Source organism: Larus michahellis, chromosome 1, assembly GCF_964199755.1.
Source record: "Larus michahellis chromosome 1, bLarMic1.1, whole genome shotgun sequence".
Taxonomy (NCBI): Eukaryota; Metazoa; Chordata; class Aves; order Charadriiformes; family Laridae; genus Larus; species Larus michahellis.
Window position 1 is genome coordinate 43726967 of NC_133896.1, and position 21744 is coordinate 43748710.

General features: G+C 41.8%; 1 protein-coding gene across 2 annotated transcripts in view; it reads left to right on the forward strand.

The window, feature by feature from the left end:
• The window catches only part of SYT1 (synaptotagmin 1), a 361363-nt gene extending 343115 nt beyond the window's left edge, over nt 1-18248 (forward strand). For both annotated transcript variants that reach the window (XM_074573925.1, XM_074573914.1), the window contains exons 10-11: nt 10807-10940; nt 15108-18248. In XM_074573925.1, coding sequence (XP_074430026.1) covers nt 10807-10940; nt 15108-15314 — 341 coding nt within the window. In that variant the 3' untranslated portion in view covers nt 15315-18248. The remainder of the gene's footprint in view (nt 1-10806; nt 10941-15107) is intronic.
• The last annotated feature ends 3496 nt before the right edge of the window (nt 18249-21744 follow it).

Here is a 21744-nt window from a genome sequence, read left to right on the forward strand (position 1 = left end):
TACTTCTTTCTGACTGGCATTACTTAGAACCATACAATCATAGAATATCTCAAGTTGCATGGGACCCATAAGGAACATCAAGTCCGCCTCCCTGCACCTTGCAGGACTACCTAAAACTAAACCATATGACTAAGAGCATCATCGAGATGCTGCTTGAACTCTGACAGGCTTGGTGCCGTAACTGCTTCCCTGGGGAGCCTATTCCAGTGACCAACCACCCTCTCAGTGAGGAACCTTTTCACAGAATCGCAGAATCATAGAATGGTTCGGGTTGGAAGGGACCTTAAAGATGATCTAGTTCCAACCCCCCTGCCATGGGCAGGGACACCCTCCACTAGACAGGTTACTCAAAAGTCCCATCCAGCCTGGCCTTGAACACTTCCAGGGATGGGGCATCCACAACTTCTCTGGGCAACCTGTTCCAGTGTCTCACCACCCTCACAGTAAAGAATTTCTTCTTAATATCTAACCTAAATCTTCTGTTTTCAGTTTACAACCGTTACCCCTCATCCTATCGCTACACTCCCTGATAAAGAGTCCCTCCCCAGCTTTCCTGTAGGCCCCCTTTAAGTACTGGAAGGCTGCTATAAGGTCTCCCCGGAGCCTTCTCTTCTCCAGGCTGAACCACGCCAACTCTTTTAGCCTGAATTCATAGGAGAGGTGCGCCAGCCCTCTGATCATCAGATGATCCTCTGGACTCACTCCAATAGGTTTATGTCCTTCTTATGTTGGGGGCTCCACAGCTGAATGCAGTACTCCAGGTCTCACCAGAGTGGAGTAGAGGGAAATCACCTCCCTTGAACCGCTGGTCAACATTTTTTAATGTCCAACCTGAAATTCCCTGACATAGCTTCATTCCATTTCCTCGTGTCCTGTCACTGGTCACCAGAGAGAGGAGATCAGCACTTCCTCCTCCTGTGCCCACCTTGAGGAAGTTGTAGACCACGATGAGGTCACCCCTCAGCCTTCTCTTCAAGCGGAACAAACCAAGTGACCTCAGCTGCTTTTCGTAAGTCTTGCTCTTCAGGCCTTTCACCATCTTGGTCACCCTCATCTGTACACACTCGAATAGTTTGATGTCCTTCTTATATTGAGGCGCCCAGAACTGCACATAGTACTTGAGGTGGTGCCACACCAGTGCAGTGCAGAGTGGGACATTCGCCTCGCTCAGCCGGCTAGCTATGCTGTGCTTGATGCACCTCAGGACACATTTGGCCCTTTTGGCTGCCAGGGCACTGGTTGACTCATACTCAACTTCCCATCAACCCAACCCCCCAACATCTCTTTCTGCAGGGCTCCTCTCCAACTTCTCGTCCCGCAGTTTGTACGTATAACCAGGATTACCCCATCCCAGGTGCAAAATCTGGCACTCGCTCCTGTTAAATTTCATACGGTGGGTGATTGCCCAGCTGTCTAGTCTATCCAGATCTTCTTTTCAATCAGTTCTTTCAATAAGGTCTGCCTTTCACTACATGAAAGAAATCCCTTTTTTTTGCTTTCTTGCAGTTATATTTGGGTGTCTTTCCTCGCCCTTGTCTCTGTGTGGCACAGTAATCTTCCTCGGGACAATCATTCTGGATGTTTAAGCCTGGAAGCACGGAGAAACATCATCATGCAAATAGAAATTCTTGACTAACTAAAATTTGTAAACCCCCTCCCCAGGTTTCTTTCAATCGAGTCCTCTAAAATCTTGATAGTTACACCACCACCCAGCAGCATCATCTACTGGGATTCCAAAATTAGGAATGGCACCTTTCCCGCCTCATCCAGGGCACAAGCAATTATCTATTTGCAGCAAGTAACCATAGGAGTGGATATTTTATATGATAGAGGCACAAAGATGATGATCGCACAGGCAAGGTGGGCAAGGGCACTCACAAAGAAAGGAGGCCTGGCATCAGCCTTAGCTCCACTGAATTATTGATAGTAGCACACAAAATACAACGTTCTTCACAGCAGAGCAGACTCAGAACTTGTTATATCTACTAACTATCTTATAGCTATATAAGATAGTTATATAAGATATAACTATCTTATACCTTGTCTCCTGAGCAGTGGGAAATAGAGATTCAGATCCCTTCAGCCAACAGAAAGGTCGGAAGAACATTTCCTACATCAGCAATTAGCAGCGTAGCCTCTTGGCTATCAGCAGAAGAGTGGTGGAGAGAAAAAGCCAGTATTTAATTGCTTTATTTTGTATAACAAAATACAGAAGTATAAAACCCCCAAATAGATACGTACAAAAAACTCTTAAGCTAGCACAGCTGTAGGAAAACACTGGAGTCTTGAAAAGGTGAAACGTAATTCCTCTCCATTACGCACTTTCCAGGCAGGCTGCAGCACCTCCCCACCCAGGTGTCTGGCCCTTCCACACCCCAGCCTTTGCCCCCTGGTGCTCCTCGCATGCTCGCATTTTCAGCCTGATTTTTTGTATTGTGGCAGCATGTGCCTCAGAGTGAGGTAGGGCAGTTCTGCCCCCACCCCAAATATTGGTACCCCTGTCTGCGTGGCCTTGTCAGACAGCCAGCCCGGGTCTGGAGGGCTTTGAGGTACTCACAAACAGTCCAGCAAGATACATCATTATGTACCCAGCTCCTGTTCTTTTCTGCTAAAACGTCTGCTCTTTAACCTTGGGTTGTTTGGGTTTTTCTATATTATACGTGCTTCTGCTTCTCTCTCCACCCTTCTGTCTGTCATTATTCCTCAGTCAATGTTTATTCCCCCCTCCTTACTCCCCAGTTCACTTGAGGACAGTATTTTGAATCTCTTTAAGCCTCTCTGTATTATCTTCTGGTATTTTCAGTACCACCAATTTAATAAATATAAATTTAATTAATTTGTTCTCTATATCGTCAAAAGGCATTACATAAATTCAAACTCAGCAGTCTGCCAGAATTTGCTGCCTGAAGTATTGCCAGTTTGCTTTGGTTTCTGTCTGAATTCCTGTACTGGAGAGTCTGCCTGTATCAGCAGCCCTAATTAATACCTTTCCACCATTTGATGTTAATGCCTCCCTCATCTTAATTGCTATTGCATTCTTTCTATTTCTATACAAACATAACATATTACAGTATGCTTTTTTATTTCTTTATTTGCTAGATAAGATTGCAGGTGTCCTTCTCCAGTATGTTCAAGTTTTAAAATGCTGTGCTGTCTTTCCCCCTTCTAACTACGTTCAAGCTTCACGAGCAGTCAGTTCTTTGGTGCAAACGCAGGGGAGCCAAGTTTACTGCTTCGATGCTTGTGGTTTCCATGTCTTCGCATTTACAAAGTGCTTGGTTGCGTTGCTCTGCTTTTCTACAAGACTATTCTGTGTTTACCCACCGCCAAAACTCAAGGTGCATTTTCCTGTTGGTTCAGCCCACGTTTGCTGCGCTTTATAAAACTGTTTGTTTTGCCTATGTGTAGCTATGCTGAAATGAACTGCTTGCATGCAAGGGAGACAGATCAGCTACCTGTGCTCTGGCAGTAAACTTAATCATAAGCTCATAAGTGCTAATTTGTGCCAGTTTTAAATAAGAGGTTTGGCTTCTTTTTTTTTTTTTTTTTTTTTCTTCAGTTTTCTCCTACTTTCCCCATCTGGCGCTGTTAACATTTGTTGTTATGTTCCAGTTGGAAGCGCTATGGGTGGAACTGCAGACTCAAGCGCTGGCTGAACAGCCCTCAGGCCACTGTGAACATTTCTGTTTCCACTGTCAGCTCTCCGTGTTTAGCAACCTCCGTTTGGGATTCTCGGGTGAGGGCATGGTTGGCTTGCTGTCGCTTTTACAGCACCTCCTTCTTCCCAAGGCTCCCTGGTTCTCTGACTTCAGCATTTCAATAACAACTTGATATTCATCTAACAGCACAACAGGGAAGAGCTGCTATTTTGAGACTGCTTTGCTACGCTCTCCGTTTAACTTATTTCACTATAGGCAGGCTAGTGTTAGTTTTTATATATACCAACCCCTTCTTCCCTACTATAAATGGATTATTAGACTCCACTATTCCTATGAGAATCTGTCTAATGTTATTGCAAATGAAATGACCACTGTTTTCATTTATAAATTACCCATTCTTACAGCATCTTCTTTTAAAGGTGCTGATGGAAACATGTAATCCAAAGTCATGTAACTTGTTCCGCTATGATATATAATATGAGCAAGAAGGGGCCTGGTGGGCAGTGTAGTCTGTGTGTGCGCGCACACGCGCTGCATCTGGAGCGTTCCACCCATGGGGCACAGGTAGAGGTTAGCAAGTATAATACGAGTCTTTTGAACCAAACTGTTTGCAGGTCTCGGGGCCAGTCTGGCAGCCCATGTGAGCTGCTTGCAATTTCTCTATTCCATTCATGGCCAGTACGCAGCTGGGTGGTGTTGGGATAATCTCGCAGGCACACCGCTCAATTCTCAGCCCGCTTATTAAAGTGATTTTTAAAAGTGTTTTGCTGGGGTCAGGACTGGCATAGACCCTACACAGGAACCTACAGCAAATACTTTTGCTACCCACCTTTTCCTTGTCTACTGATCAAGTACTGGCTAGAGCGAAAGATTTGGCCCATAATATCAAGAAATCAGCCTGGTGGGGTTATGGAAACTATGATGAGAGTATCTAAATATCAACATCAGCTAAAGATTGGACATTATGTAGCAAATAAACTTTATTTTAAAAAATCAACAATCCTGTTTCCAAGGAAATGTGATAAGAAAAAACTCACAAACCCTATATTTTATGCCGAGAGAATTGTTTCTAATGAGAATGTTTTCCAATATTTCCCTTGAGACATCAGCTGCTCCTTAAAAATGATGTTCCAACTTTAATTTGCTCATTTGTGGAGGAAGGTAGAAGGCCCAACAGCTTGCGTCAATGAATATAAACTATAACTTTTATGCAATCTAGAATGTACCATAGCACTTGTACTCCTTCTTAGTAATTGTACCTTATATTGCTTTTTCCCCAGATAACACATTTTGCCCCCTCTGGCTTTTCTTCCCATTCGACGCTTTCCATTCATCTGAAAAATACTAGTTTAGACATTCCGGGCACAATATCACTCTAAACTCATTATTTCAGAGACTTTAATTATCCCCTCTCATCCATACATGAATAAACAGAAGAAAAAAAGTCAGGGCAAATTATCCATGGCCTGGACGCTACAGGCATCGTGTGAATCATCCCTCTCTCGGGAGAGAAGTGTTTATATGCCCACGGAGGGAGCATGTCCCATGATCCTTGGGAAAAATCAGCAAATCTGTGGGAACTCCCAGGGATGTTCATCCTGTTTTGCTCCGAGAGCAGAGCCCTGCTGCTTTCCATAGCACAGCTGCGGCAACCGCTGCTGTCACTCTCTGAAGGCAGAAGCACGCATGCAGGTCTTCATCCCTGGCACAGCCTCTATAGAAAATAAAGTTGTCTGCTGTATAAAATTGCTGTTCTCCCCGCTGCCTGCTCCTGTAAGCCAAAAACACTTTGTCTGAAGGGTGTTTGCACAGAATAAGAAAAGGCTGAAGGTGCAATATGGAATCTGGCGCTGCCTCTGCTCTGGTCTAAGGCTCTGGCTTGGCCTCTCCTTGGCTTTCCACCCTCCTGCCCTGTTGGAGGATGAGAGTGATTATGGCTCCTCAGCATGGAACTAACCATCCAGCCTGCAAATCACCTCTCTCCTAGCTGCCTTTTCAGAGCCCTTTATAAGGCTGCATTTCCAAACCTGATTGTCTTTACTTATTGGATCGATTTCCGAGCTCTTCAGGAATGCATTCTGCTTCCTAGAATGGAGTCAACTGTCTGCTGACACCTTTGCTCTAAACGTCAGTGATGTGTGCTTTGGCATGAGTTTGGCATAAATTCTCTTCTGATGGGGAAAAGCGTGTACTAATTAGCACCCAGTTACCCTGAACATTTTGAAGCAAAAATATAGCTGGAGGCAATTCTGGCACCATATTTCTTCTCTGTTTCTACGTTTGAGTTGAGAACACCTTCTTATTACAGTGTTTTGTCAGATGAAACTTTATTCAGTTGTATCTATGACTAGTTTGTTCTGGCTCATGTTTTTTTCCCTATTAATCATGTTAGGCTTACTCAAGGCTTGTAGAAGGTTTTCTCTGATCCCACCGCACAGAGCTGTGTGGAATTTTTCTCCATAAACTGTTAAACTCCCCTCCGCATACAGGCTCAGGACTGTAATTGCACACCAAATCAATTCCAGTGTTATCCCTGCAGCATTTTTCAAATTTGTCAACTTTCTAGGTGCTTGCTTTTCATATTTTGATTAGATTACAGAAGCCTTACAAATATTTAACAAAGATGGGCACCATCCTTATGTTTGCGTTCCGAATAAACCATTGTAGTAAAACCATCCCAAGCTGAGTACGTTGTTGACACATTTCTGCTGAAGATCCATACAATTGGAAATTTGTGTACTGAGTGCTCTCCTAGCTAGGTGGAAAACGATTTTTCATTAAATACTGATCCCTATAACAAATTTTTCATCTTAAAATCCACTGACAAGCAGTCATTCTCGAGTTCCGCTTTCTTCTCAGATACTGTCATTAGCCACGATGTTCTTCGTTTGAGTTGCTGTATTTTCTTTCAGCTGTAAAGTTTGCTTTTTTAAAACCTCTAAGTGCATCTTGTCTACAGCATGATGATGATGAACTAATCATTATTTTAAGAGGGTTCTAGTTGTGTATATATGCCTCACGGTCCAAACGACTCCATAAGTCTTTACCTGCTATTACATACCATTTCAATTATCTTTGAAATAAAGTATTGGCATCTTACTGCAAACTTCAGGAAAACAAAATATGTCAGCTGGTCCCCCAGTGCTTTTAAAGCTATTCAGCTGGCCTCCCTTGAGATGATGGTGTAAAATCTACAATGCACAATTTGTTATGAATTTTACATCTTTTTAGCATTCATGGCTAGACCATTAATGAGGGAATAAGTAGCAGAATTTTATTTAATCCCACACATTGCTTAACGTGAATTACTAAGCAAGGGACAGACAGCCTTTCTGTCCCCTTTGGCAGAGGGACATCCATAGTGCTCTGGATGAAACAGCCCTACTTCCCGATAGACGGATAAGGTCCATCCACAGATCTAAATCCCCATTTACTTGAAAGGAACAAAACTGGAGGAAAAAACAGAGTGATATTCACCTCTTCTAACTTGAAATTTCTTCAGTGTAACTGTTTACATGAAAGCTAACAGGCTGTCATGTATCTGTGGAGAGAAATAAATATTTTGGGGTGCAATTTATTTGACCAAAGACAAATGTTTACTCTGTAATGAGATAACTGTCCGGAGTACATAAAGAAAAATGCTTATTTATTGTCACTGGCGTCAGATTTAGACATTTCTACTTGGTCCAAAGAATTCTGCCCTTTATGCCCAGGCTATACGCTTACCAGACAATTCATCATTGCTGGGCTGCAATATCAGTTCTGTCATCCTTAATAGTCTCACTTATTCGGTGAGACTATTTACATATTAAAGTATTACTCAGCATGAGTAATGGTGCCAGCACTGAGGTTATGTTGCAAGTAGAGAGAAGAAATGTTTCCATTAGCACTAAACCTTACCTCAGAAAAATCTGACTGGCACTTCCCAGAGGTTCTGCTTTCTTTTGATTATCCTCCCTTCTTCCAATAATTGACTCCAAGCAGTTCAGCTTCTGTTATTTGGTGGAAGAGAATCTGTCTTTTTCAGGGATTTATTCATGAAGTTGCAAGAAAGTCTGTGCTTAGGTATCAGGTTGTCTGCGTAGATCGCAAGCAAATAGATTACTGGAGAGTTGAGGGAGTTAGGGATAATGTCATGGGATGTGAGTAACTGAAGATCATTTAACTGGCGGAGGGGCTCATATATGAGACACAAAAGAATGAAGAGAGGGGAGAACTAGGTAAGACCGGGGTACTTCAAGAAATAGGAAGTGGATGTACAATCTAATGAGGAGAACCTCAGTTAAAATCTCTAATGGCCCATCCACTTCCTTGAGCTGGACACCCCATTCTGATTTTCAGTGGTTTTGTGATAAGTAAACATATTTAATACTTTCCTCTGAAACTAGAAAAGAAAGTTCATGATTTCACTTAGGCGATATTCAATTTGTATTTGGTTTGGCATGACAATTTTACCGTTGGATGAAAAAAAAAGAGGATATTTTATCATATGATATGTCCCCTTCTGTGCTCCATTTGGGACCTCTGCCACTGACAGTTCTGCACTACCATGGCAATCTGGTACCACTTGGATCTTTCCTACTAAAAAAACTGGCATTTGACTGAGTCTAACTCAAATCCCCAGACAAACTTAAGCTGCTGATCAGGACATGAGAAAGAAACCACAGAAACCTAGCTTCTGGGCCTTGTCCCGTGGCCATGACTCATCTGGGGTCAGATTTTGCTCGAAGAGCAGCATGAAGACAGAAAATCTAGAAAGTCAATAGAAGCAAATAATTTAAAGTGAATGTACACATGGACGCCAAGCATTCACATACACTTGAATTCTAAGTTAAAAATATTTTTCTCCAAACATGGAATGTTTATCAAGGTAGGAATGGATCTGCATCGCTCTATAAATCATTGCTATACAGTTCCTTGTGAGCATATGAATAATCATCAAATCTACCTATATTGTCTGTGCATGAGCACAGGTCAGTAAAGCATTGACTTATATTGACTGCATTTATTTTAATAGAATTCTTCAGTTCCAATCCCCTTTATAATAACGTATTACTGTACTGTTTCGCCTCCCAGCTCACTCTGGTTACTCAAATTATATTTTAACAGCATCTTATCTCATTTCCACATCTTAACACTCTACCACTGGCTCCTTGAGCACTGACCTTTCTTACTATATATTAGCTATACCTAAAATGTCATTTTACATGCCAAAACAATGGTTTATTCAGCATGGAGCCTCAGCAAAAGTAATAAGGTATACGAGCTTTTCTTAAGCATCACCTAATGTTGAAGGAGTCCAGATTTACCTGTTTTCCACCTTCAAATCCTGTATGCAGTGTTGGTGAACTCAGTATTCAAAAAGAAAGAGAACTCTGTCGGCTTTTTGCTAGCATTTCTGCTCTTCACATGGTACTCCTTAATTCATACATTGTGCAGCCAAAAGGAGCCCTTGCAGTCCCCTGTCTAGCCTCGAGCGTAAACCTGCCCAGATTTAATTTCTATTTGAACTTGAGTCTTTTGAGGGAGAAAGAATCTTAACCCTGTGTAACAGAGAGTTCACGACAAACACTGAGAAGCTATTCCAGCTGTTTCAGTCTTACTACCAAAGTAAGTGCCTATTTCTAAGTTAGAATTTGTCTAGTTTCAGCCGTTGGATCTTATTATACCCTTGTCTGCTGTCCACTACCAAAATTATGCTCCCTTCAGAGGTACTGTAGACTATGATCAAGTCACTCCAGCAACTTAACTGTCCTGAACTCCTAGGTCTTCCACAGTAAGGCATATTTTGACCGTAGCAGGATGTAATTACTCTTCTCAGACATTCTGAACATGAATTTCATTGCAGAGTCATAAAGCATGGTTTGCTCATAGTGATAATATTTAATTTCAGTGTTCATTTGTCATTCTTCTGTAGCCCCATCCTTTTCTCAGGAGGGAAAGGAGAAGCCCTTTCCTTTGATAGTTCGCATTCAGGCTCTCTTAATTTATGCCACAGATGACTTGTGGCTGGCTGGCGCCTTGTACAGCTCCTACCAGCTCACCAAAGGGAAAGGTTGCCTTGACCTACACCACATTTCAGCCGCCTAAAGCCACGAGAGGTACCTATCCAAATTCTGGTGGCAGTACCATACAGGGTCTTGAAAAGGGTGAGCTTGAGATGCTTCACATGGTGCTTCATGGTTGGCCTAAACAGAAAAATAACTGAGCTCAGTGAAGGTACTGCTAATTAACACCACCATGGAAGAACTGCTTATTCATTCTCTAGACGGGAAAATGGCTCTTGTACCAGATTAAGGACTGGCAGCGCTATTCTTTTAAGCAGGCAACATTTCTGTTGAAAGTATAACCCCTGAGATACCGCTTACGGCAGTAATGTCCGTGAGAGGTTTGCCTGCATGAGGAATACCTGATTAGGTACCAAATCAGTTCTGTTACTTAGCCACCAGAAGTTGTACAAAATAACAATCAGAATTCAATAGAGAATAGCAGAAACAATTCATAATTTATACTGGTATCGTGGCCTGCACCTTACGCTGGCTTCATGTAGCACTGGGATAGAGAGCTGGTATTTAAGGGGCAAAGTCCCTTCCTGCCATGCAATCTGTCCGCGTGCGAGACCCACGGACACTGTGCTGTGTCAGTCACAGCCCACCAGGGAGGTCAGAGGATGGGAAAACCAGGGTGCAGCTCCTGCCCCAGGAGCGATGTGAAGAGTGGCCGGGCTGTTGCAGGGCATCTGGCCACCCGAGCCCTGTGCCCGCCGTGCCTGCATTCGGCAGCGCTCACGGCTCTTGGGAAGACCACCCCACAGCCCCATTGCTAAGAAATGTTTGCAGTAAATAAATCATGTTAAAATAAAAAAAATTGCAGGATGGATAATGAGCTGTGGAACAAAGTTAGGTGGGAATTTACCCCTCCTTTGTGATGTTAAGGAGAGAATGCAATAAATGTTTTGTACCTTTTTCCATCAGGAACACTTTGCAATCCTATAGGAATTTAGGACTGTCTTTAAATACAAGCCATTTCTTGCTAGAGGTTTTTCTTTTTTTTTTTGTTCATTGACTCTTAAATGTGTGGGATTAAAATCTGTAGAAAACGCACTGAACTACCCTTCTTAGCTCTACTTCTTTTCTTGATTACTTAGATCCCTATGTGAAGATCCACCTGATGCAAAATGGTAAGAGGCTGAAGAAGAAAAAGACCACAATTAAAAAGAACACTCTGAATCCCTACTACAACGAGTCTTTCAGCTTTGAAGTACCATTCGAGCAAATTCAGGTAATGTCGAACAGTGTTTTGTCTTCCCTCTGCATTCTATTTCTCAGCCCTTATAAATATTTAACAGGAATCTTGTTAATTATCACGTGTGCGTGCTTTCATTAGCACCTAGGTGCCAGCCCTGTGCTACATTAGATGAGTGTGACTGCTTCAAGAGGGAAATGATAAAATGCACAGTACTTATGAAGCTTTGATTCATCAGTGAGAAATGGATAGCTGACATTTTCTGTTAACAGAAATGGATTCTGAAAAAAAAAACAAAAAATCCACAGGGAGATAGCAAAAGAATGTGCCAGCAAAAAAGTGTAAGGATGAAAGAAAAGGCATATATAGCAATGTTCCCCAAATTATTTGAAATAATGGATTGGCATCATCAGTTAAATTTGTGCTCCCTATGCATTTATCAGTCCTGTTCGTTGAAAGCACTGCAGCATCCCTCTTAAGTAAAACACATAATTTAATCACAACTTTTTTTCAGTTATTCACCACACAACATGAAAACTTTTTCAGTGGTTCCTACATCCCTTGGAAAAAGACATTTGAGAATCTCAGGGGTCAGCACTGCAGTACCTGTTCTCTTGGCACCTCAGGGGAGCTCCAGCAGTTGCCCAGGTGCTACTCCTGGAGAGCTCAGAGCCTAAAATTAGGGGCTTCAGAAGTTCATCGCAGTGAGATGGAAGCCACCTACATTAGCAGTGGGAAATACTAGGACAAGGCATCGTGTCATTTTTTTCAGGGACTCAGTAACCTTCCTTTGGGCTACTGGGAGGCAAATCATCTCTCGCTCATGTGAGTGAGATTTAACTTCTTCTGATGTGAACTAGCCTTTTCTCACAAGAGGGAGGCTCAGGAGGCATGTGGGAAACCTGCATCCAATTCACTCGCCTCCCTCAGGGAATTTAAACCACTGTCTTCAAGGTCGTAAGCAAGTACTCTTGTTGCCTGTGCCTATGGCTTGTTTTGGGAGTGCAACACTCATTTCTGCCTAAATAGTAAGTATGTGGTTGGCCACAGAGCATAAAACCACCTCTTATTTGGGTGGTTTCCTTGGAAAGGGAGAGACTTTGATCTCTGGTCTGATCTAGGTAGTGTAAACCACATAAAGATCAGTTGGTACGGGTGGCCTCCATTTTTTTAAAGCATTAACCATTAGCGTTAAACTATTTCATTCTTTTGCTCACTTGTTAGAGCATTCATTGGCAGAGAAGATGAATTGGTTTAAGTGCCCTCAGAAGAGAAAATAACTGCATGCTGGCTTCCCACCCTGTGGTGGCTTCACACAGGAGCCCTGTGACCATGGAGATGTTCAGCAAGACAATAGCTTTTCTGGGTGGAGCTGTGCGTGGAAAGTGTACTTTCAGGGGCCCCCTGGTTTGAATGGCTGTAATTACAACAGCCTGGGAATACATCCTTTTGTGGCTTGTAAGAGAGGTCTGGGTATGAGTTAGGTGCTATGCTACTAGTAGTTTAAAAGTTTAAATGGGATTAAATGGCCTGGGCCAAATCGTGAGCCCCCTCTTAATTAGATGAGAGCATGGTCCGGATTTTGAGACTCTGTATCTTGGTTTTTGATAGCAACTGTGCTGGAGAGAAGCCCAGGAGCCAAGGCCTACATTTCAGCTAAAGCTGTGTGCTTGGTTTCTATTGACCTGGTACTGACAGAGGTAATAAAACTAGACAAGGCGAAGCAGTAGGATTAGTGACTTGGGTGCGCGACTAGCCCATTTAGAGTTTTTTCATGCCCCACAGCATGTACAGGTGTCTGTGGACTCTAGGAATCAAAAAATGGGAAATCCAGCGGGGCCTAATTCCCATTGATTTTAATGAAAGCTGGTCTGTCTGCTTGTGAAGTATCTCATAATAAGCATCAAAGACCCAGAGGCAAAAAAAGATGAATCAAATAGAGCCTCTCTGACAATTTAGGCAATGATGTGATGACTTTAAGGGTAATGGGAGAACACTACTAGGAAGTCAAATCCTGTTGCTACAGGCAGATCAGGCACATGTTTTGCCATTTTCAAGACAGACCATCTCCATAGGTGGCAATGTGGCCAGGGCCTTTCAGTCCAAAGAATGCCTGATCGCACTGAAGAAACTGCTGACCTAAGTGTTTATTAGCAGAGGTGGTGCTTTCTACCAGCGCCTGTTGGGTTTTGCAGTGCAGCTGTTCCTTTAATATATGGTACAAAGGCAAAGAGATGCTCACCTTTCTCTCTAGGTTTAAGCCAGAGAGCGTGAGGTGAAAATCATCTCAGAGTTAATCATCTGAGCTAGCTGTTCTTACATGTTTATAGAGCAAGGAAAAGGGTCTGTTGTGTACGGTGCTCATTGTTGTCTTATGATTAACACCAAAAAAGAAAAAAAAATCCAATAGTAACTAGCCCCCAGGCTTCTGCTTACCCCAAGGTAAAACAGGCGACTTGGTTTTGTGCTATAAAATAATAGTCTTATGCTTACTTTTTATATCTGTGATTGTGTGATGCATCTAAAACATAAATGTTCATTTGGGGAGGTACCATCAACATTAAAAGAGAGTATATTGCAAACAGCAACACCGAAACAGCATTTTGGCATCTAGAAATACTTGCTTTAGGATATTGCCTTTTATCATGAGTGCTCTGGGGAGAGAGAGTCTTGAGTTTGATGTACGCTTTTGTCATCAGCAACTATATAAATACTTTAGTGCCTGTTGGAATCATCTCTTTCTCTGTCTCAGTGAATTGTACGATCTTGTAAGGGAATGGACTCTATAAAATAGACCTCACGAGCCTGCTCTTGCAGATATGCTTAAAAGAGTCAGTTACTTTTTAAATATAATCCTATTGGAAGCACTGAAATTAACCGTTCTAGTAAGAAATCCAGATTGTACATCTATTTAAAACCTTAAATTTAAAAACCTGATGCTTGAGAATAAACATTTTTCTGGGAGAAATATGTTTCACGACATTTCTTCCTCCAATTCAGGAAACTCACGCTGGAATAAGAAGCTGCGTGTATTTACCATGGGATAGAAAGGAATCAGGAAAAGAACTGTATGTTCATCTTTAAAAATAAAGCTCCCTCAGGAGAAGAGTTTACAGTTTAGTAAAGTCAGCCCAAGGCTGTTAACGTCTTAGGTGCTGTTGGGGAAGAACGCCACTCCACGGAAGGAATAGCTGTTTGTGCTCTTTCGACAAATATTAATGACCTGATGGAGAGGAATGTGTGCATGTGCACGCAAGTGCATACGCAAACGCCTGGCTTGAGCATCACCTCCCAGTGTGCCCCAGTCTAAGTGAATGGAAAATTGTCTATGAGCTGTGACAGATGGGCCTCGCGCAGATTTTGTGGGAATAGTTTAACCCTGTTTGCCAAAGTCACCGTTCCTACAGCGGAAGTGGCACTCCAACACCAGCTCAGTCGCAGGCAGCGCCAGTGTGTCAGAGCCCTGAGGCAGTGGGGTTTATACTTCTTTCCAACTCCCCTGAGCATGCAGCCCATTTTCTAGCCTCCTTTACAAGTATACAGAATATACACAGTATACACGCGTACTTACAGGTGTGCACATACGCACACAGAGATGAGTACATGTGTGTATATGTATACGGTAACCATAAGGGTTATCTTCTGAATTTATCTGAAAATAACTGATTAGCATGCTGGATAGATGGGTAGGAGTTGTTTAGAAGCAGAAAAGCAATTAACAGAATATGCCATTGCAAATGTTAACTTGGGCTAGAGCTGTTTCTGAATTTTACCTAATTTGTTCTTATTTGCTTAAGCAATAAAGCTGTGTTAAATTGCACTACTTTTGACTTAGCTTACCTTAAGGTCTCACTTGTAGCCCTACACCCGTCTAGCAGTCTAAAAGTCTTCAATAACAACAAAAAAAAAATCCATCGGTGGTTAGTCTGTTAAAGGAAAAAATCAATTCCCATATGAAGCTCTTTGATGCAAGGGGGGCAAGTTTCAAGTTAACAGGGAGGATGTGAACTTAATTTTATTTGGAAGGCTCACAAGAAGCAAAGACAAAAGTCTGAATTTGCATCTCGCTGGAGGAACCTGCTCCAGCTGGCACACACTTAACCCCTCCATAAAGTCTCCATTGTCGTTGTCTGTCCCAAGAGTCATCCCTGCCCACCTTCCCCTTGCTACCACACTCACTGGTCTTTCTCTGTCTCGTTGTAGAAAGTGCAAATAGTTGTGACTGTTTTGGACTATGACAAGATTGGCAAGAACGATGCCATCGGGAAAGTCTTTGTGGGCTACAACAGCACCGGAGCGGAGCTGCGGCATTGGTCAGACATGTTGGCCAACCCCCGGCGGCCCATTGCACAGTGGCACACCTTACAGCCCGAGGAGGAGGTAGATGCCATGCTGGCGGTCAAGAAGTAAATTAAATTAAATTAAATTATGAAGAAGAAAAAGAAGAAGAAGAAGAAGCCTTTCTGCATTTGCCCACATAGTGCTCTTTAGCCAGTATCTGTAAATACCTCAGTAATATGGGTCCTTTCGTTTCCAGCCATGTGTTCCTGACACAGATCAGTTGTACTTTTAAATTCCCATTTTAATTTGCACAAATTTAAATGTAGAGAGCCCTCTCAAGGCGCTTCATTTCACCACTGCCCGCCCAGATCTACTCTTCTTTTAAGCAATATGATGTGTAGATAGAGCATGACAGAAATTATTTATTGTATCACACCGTTGTATATATACACCAGTATGCTGAGAATTTATTTCTAGTTTGTGTATTTGTATGTTGTAAGCGTTTCCTAATCTGTGTATATCTAGATGTTTTTAATAAGATGTTCTATTTTAAATTATGTAAATTGACTGAGATATAGGAGAGCTGATAATATATTATAAGGTAACTATTGTATCGTCTGCATTCCAGAAAAAAAATTCCAACTTGTAAGGCACTAGTAGTGTTACACTGACATCTTAAAGGACAACTTAAATCTGAGCTTTCAACTGGACCATCCTAATAACACGCTACGCGTCCACAGTGAATCTCGGAGGGGCAAATCCGACTGGGTAGACTTCTTTCACAGGCAACTTAGCATGATCTGAGCAGCTCCATGGCTGACCTCAAGGAGACGTAGCCAGAAGCCAGGATATCATTTTTTTGTATATATTCCAAAGCAAACACCTAACAGACTGAAGTGGCTTTAGATTGAAAGTTGAGGAAGCAGTTCCATAGGAGGCAATGATTTCATCCAACGTATGAAGGAAGACCATTGCAGAGGTTGTGCAGGGAGGGGGGAAGGGAGGGGGGAGACGCAGCAGTAGCGAAACGCTGCCACGACAACAAGAGTAGCTCTCCGTTATCACCTTTATACAAAATTTGCATACTGTGAATTCCATCCATGATTTCACATTATAATGAGTTTGCACATTAGACTTTGTAACAAAATATTTTATTATACTAACTCAGATTAGAAGGAATGCAGAATATTTTTTAGACACAGCCGTGTGAGTTTATTATACAAAATAGTTTCATGGTAAACAGACAGTATTGTAATCCCATCAGAAGATGACAAAATTTAGCCATAGTTCTAAATGCACTTCAAAGTAAGCCAAAAGAGAACAGCTAGTGACCTTTTATATACTATTTATACTTAAGTTTTAATTTGTCCTTTAAAAAAAAAGTGAAAACAAAGAACAAGTTCTAGAAAACTGAAGCAACCTCTTCTGTATACTAGATGCTCGTTTCAGGAGGAGTTTTTAAATGTTTTCAATGTTACTATGTAGTAAATGGCACTATTATGAAGCTATTAGTCATTCCATAAGAGTCTTGAAAGACTGCTCTGTGTATCACTGTGACTGCCGTGTGTGCTTAGAAATGTAGTTTTCTCAGTGGATAGCAATCAATTTATTCCGTAGTGATATTGTAATAATACTGCCATTCCCTTCTACTGCACTGCCGAAGGAATGCGTAGCACAAGCAGTTCTAGTTATTATGGACCAATTTAGAACTGGAGAGCTATGCAGGGGACAAGGATGCTATACTGAATGGGTTGACCACGCAGCATTTTGTCAAGCCCTGTGCAATATTCTACATTTCCAACTGCCCGCACCCCCCCCACCCCCACCGCCCCCAGCTGCTTTACTGTAGATAGTCATCTTACGGCTAGCCAGCATGTCATCTCAGCTTGTACCATCTCATCAAGTCATTTAGGGCATCACTTCTATCTCATGTACCGTCCTTTGAGGCCCCTCGCTTATCTTTCCAAGCTGTGAATATATTTATAATGCTTTGAAGAGTTCATTATTTTCAGCAACGCAAGCTACCCCAGAAATGTGGAAATGCTATACCTTTTGGAGGGAGGCATGAGAAGTTAACCTTTAATGTTCCTATCAATTGTAGCCAAAAGAAATTACTGAAAACAAAGAACAAAAATGAATGTAACTAGAGGCCTGTGTACTGAAAACGAAATTCCGCCACCTCCCTTGAGGCTCTGCTTCTGGGAGAGATGTGGCAGCCCAAGAGGGCAGTGAAACGATGGCCACGCACCAACGTTTTCAGTACATTGGGGGTAAAAGAAGCAGCAAAGTGGGAGGAGAATAAAAGCCTGGGTCTCTCCCCACCTCCAAAAGTGAGAATAGCAAGACCCATTTTCTTTCTTTTTTACATGAAACACGGAAAAAACACAAGTGAGACATTTTCTGATAGAAACAGGCGCATACATGCAAAGCATCAAGCTGGAATACTTTAAAATCTTAACCTTAAGGACCAAACCCCACCAAAGAGAAGAAGTAGACGGTCAGCTTTCCAGCATAAGAGCTTCATGGTCTCCAACTTTCAGTTGTTCATTCAGGATAGCTGCAGGTTCAAGCTGCCAGGACTGACTCATTGTGTTAAGGTATTCTTAATGCTTTCTCTTCCTACACTGCCAGACTGAACGTCACCGTAGAATGGGTTTGTAAGGTACGATGATTCTCAGAGACTGAACCTGCCATGTGACCAAGATGACATTTTCATCCTCAAAGAAGCCACATGTACCTTTCTGACAAAGCTGTGTGAGGTATTAGAATCTGATGCTGTAGAAAGATCCTAGTTGCCTTTGTGTATATTTACTGCCTGCTTGAGTGTTTCTCTGTGTGGGTTTTCTCTGTATCTTGTAGAAATGTTTGGGGTGTTTTATCCTGCCATATCGCTCGTGGCCCGCGAGCTGACAACTTTAGCCGTATTTTACCTTCATTTTTGATGAGGTGGTTTATATTTTGTTTCACTTTGTGTAGTGACTTCCCACAGTAGAGTTTTCCAATTGTCGTTAAAATAACATACATATTACACAGATATTCAATAAAAATGTTTTATTTCCTGTTGATGTTCTAGCGTTGTTCTTTTGATCTAAAATTCTGAAGCGACATTTCACTCCAGGACTTTAGCACAATCCTAAACTTCGAAATACCGTAAGTGTGATAGCACAGCACTTTTCAAGGGGCGATGAAAAGCTGCTTTCATCAGTGTGGTCCACTGTAAGATGGTAAAAGCCCACAGCACTCCAGTGGCTGAATTCTCCACCTCTATTGCAGATGAAGAACTAGTACCTTGTTTTCCCAAGAGCCCGATTATTCGCCTCCAAAAACATCATTCTCTATCAAAACATGGACTAGTTCCAAACCATGACAAAAACTCCAAGTAGTTACCTAGCATCAGTACTCTTCAAGCCAATTGTGTTAGAGCCGTGGTTGACGTTTTCATTTGGAGAGAGATGAGATATTTTAACTGACATTCAAGAGCTACTTCTAAGCTGGCCATAAAATCAAGCCTCTTGTAGACTAAAGATCATTAAATAAGAGCTTAAACTGGGGGGGGAGGGGGAAGGTGTAGGAGGAAGTGAATCCACAAAACAAAAAAGGATTGAAAAACATTGAGCTATGAAACGAGTTAAGTTCCTGAGCCTATGAAGAGAAACAGCTTAAAAAAAAAAAAAAACTAACAAAACCCAAACCTGTAGCCACATTTGTTTTATGTAACCATTTTCCATAGCACTCCCCACTACCCTTGCTTTTTCCCCAGTCTCGAGAGAAATACGCCCATTCCTCTCAGGAGCCACACTGTGGTAATTACTGATATGCACCAGTTTAACCACAGCCGTTGTTACGCGAGGCCTTACTATGAGTTAGAGCACATTGTAAATACTTTTAGGCTCGACTCTTTTCCCTGTTGCCACTGCTCAGAAAGTGCTCTCTTTTCTCCTTGCTTTTTTTTTTTTTTTCATTGTCTAGAGTCAATGAGCACCAAATGGACTGATGCCGCTCCCAGCGAGCAATAGCAGGTCAACACCTCCTGGTGAGCCTGGTGATTTGGAGAGCAGTTACTCTTCCAAAGCTGTCAGCGACTGGAGTCTGTGTCTGTGGCTTTACAGATTTGCTGTGAGGTGACGTCTCCCTAGTCCGTGGGAGCTGAGGTACCGCCCCTGTGGTGCCACGTAGTCCCCCACAGAGACAGGCAGGTACCACATTATGGAGGTATGAGATGCTGCTGCTCCCATCTTTGCCATCTAAGCTGTTGCATGATCAGATCAAGCATGTACTTCCCTAAGAGAAGCAGTTCGCTAAGAGCAGACCCAAGTTTATCAAAGTCAATAAAGAAAAATATTTTGATCCAGGTTCTATATGTACCAGACATTTTTGCAGATCTTGAGAAGACCAAAATGACATCTTTGTCAATCAAAAACAGTTCTTCCAACAGGGCTAATCAGTTAAAGCCAGTCATTACAACTAATGTAAAGAAAAATGCTTCGTATAATAGCTGTTACACTAAGTGGGAAAAGCAGCAAAAATTACCAATTTTATTCAGCTCATTTAACCCCTAATCAACTGTCAAGAAAAACATTCTTCCCAACTGACAGACTGTTACCAAAGCAAAGGACCCACATCTCTCGATCACTTTTCACATCATGAGTCAATGAAAGTTAATTGCCTGTTAGTTATGCAAAGCAAGAATTAGAACATTATATTTTCTGATTACTCTAACAGTCAATTCCCTTACTTATTTATTCATTAGCATTTTCACTCCAGGCTGCCAGTTCAGTTTCTTATACACATACTTGCCTGCTTTTCAGAACATACATCTACCAAATTCATGTCCAGCCCCTATTTTCAGTGCCAGTTTAGACACTGTTGTTCACCCAGGCATTTAAGAAAGTATGAAAAGGGGAGGGTTTTTTTTATACATACCACAAGAACTTTTACCCAGTCTTAGGCACGTTTACCCTATATGCAGTAAATCTTTTTATATTCAATATAGAGGATACTTTTAATATTGCACCAAAAAGTAGTTCCGAGAGTACGTGACAAACCAATAGAGAGAAGAACGTAACTCTTGTGTCACACTTTCTGACTGACATATGCAGCAAAATTTTCAGACGCAACAGCCATACGAAGAGATTTATTTCAAGATTATGCTGTATTCAACATAAAAAAGAAAGTTCTACAAACTAGGGAATGATCTCCGCTCTTGGCGGAGCTTATGAAGAGCCCAAATAGATTGAGGAAGTCCAGACAGTTCTTCCAGGCTTCTGGAGTGAAGGTGGAGGGGGCAGGTAGTATAGTCTTTTCATTCCATGCAGGCACTGTGCAATAACATACTGAGATTTTGAACAGCCATTTAGACAAAAAAAAAAAAAAAAACCACCAAATCAGAGCAAAAGAGTTTCAGCTTCTGGCAGAACTAGTCTCATCAGTTTGACAGCTCACATTTAATTTCTGTCAACCATTTCATATCTTCGTACAGTATCTTATTACTTACAACAAGGCAGGCACTCAGTAGGCGATGCACTGATGTTATACACCAAATGGAGCCAACATCAGTTTTTCTCATGAACAAAAGGCCAAAGCACAAAAGTGGCAAAATATTGCCTGCTCTACTAACCAAGATTATCCCACAATCCTGCACAAACCTCCCAATTTTTGCTCACGTTCTCACAGAGCCCAGGGACAGTTCTCTCCTTGTATTTATTGTATCCAGATACGTGTACCTTAGCCTTAGAAGATTTCATTACTCTTTCCTAAGAAGCAGCAGCGCCCACTGGCACCAAGAGGTTGTTCCTAAACCCGGACGTGGATCTGTCATTGAAGAGTTCCAGACTGGGCTTAGGCTATATTTGTCTTCTCCCTTGCACTATTCATCACAAGGAGGAGGATCTCTGACTGTAAATCCCGATTGAAAGCCTGACAGGTTGGAACCTGGAATGCAGCGCTGAAGTCAATTATTTCACACTTAGTCAGAAACGTTATCATCCGCTCATTCTGGTGAAAGACAGGCTCTGAGACTCAGTAACTTGCATCCTGCTCAAGATGGGTTTTTTCTTCATGAAACTGGCAATATTATTAAATCAATTTTTTTTGAGACAGTTTCTGTGATAATCGTAGAGTCAAAATGGCTTTCATAAATTTTCTTTCCTCCAAATACAAGGTTGCCTCTATTATTTAACTCAGTTAAGAATTTCTAAGCCAACTTTTCAAAGCTAATTATAAGTAGTTAAATTGTTTAATTGGCTTTGACTCCTTTCTTCAACAAACTTCTTAGAGTTTCACTCGCTTATCTCCAACCATACACCACGATCTGACACTGATTGATACACAAAAGCCCTGATGGAAGGCTATCAAGGAAATTAAGTAATCAGAGTGACTAAGAGAGTCCTTTTCATGGATTAAATTAAGATTAACTCATCAAATTTCAACACAGTGTAAAATTAAGGGTGGGGTGCTAAGAGGTTCATTGTTGCAGATGCATATTTATTAACTATCTAGAAAACAGCTGAATGAGTTGACAAAATTTAGCTATGGCATAAAATTGCTTCAGCTGGAGCAG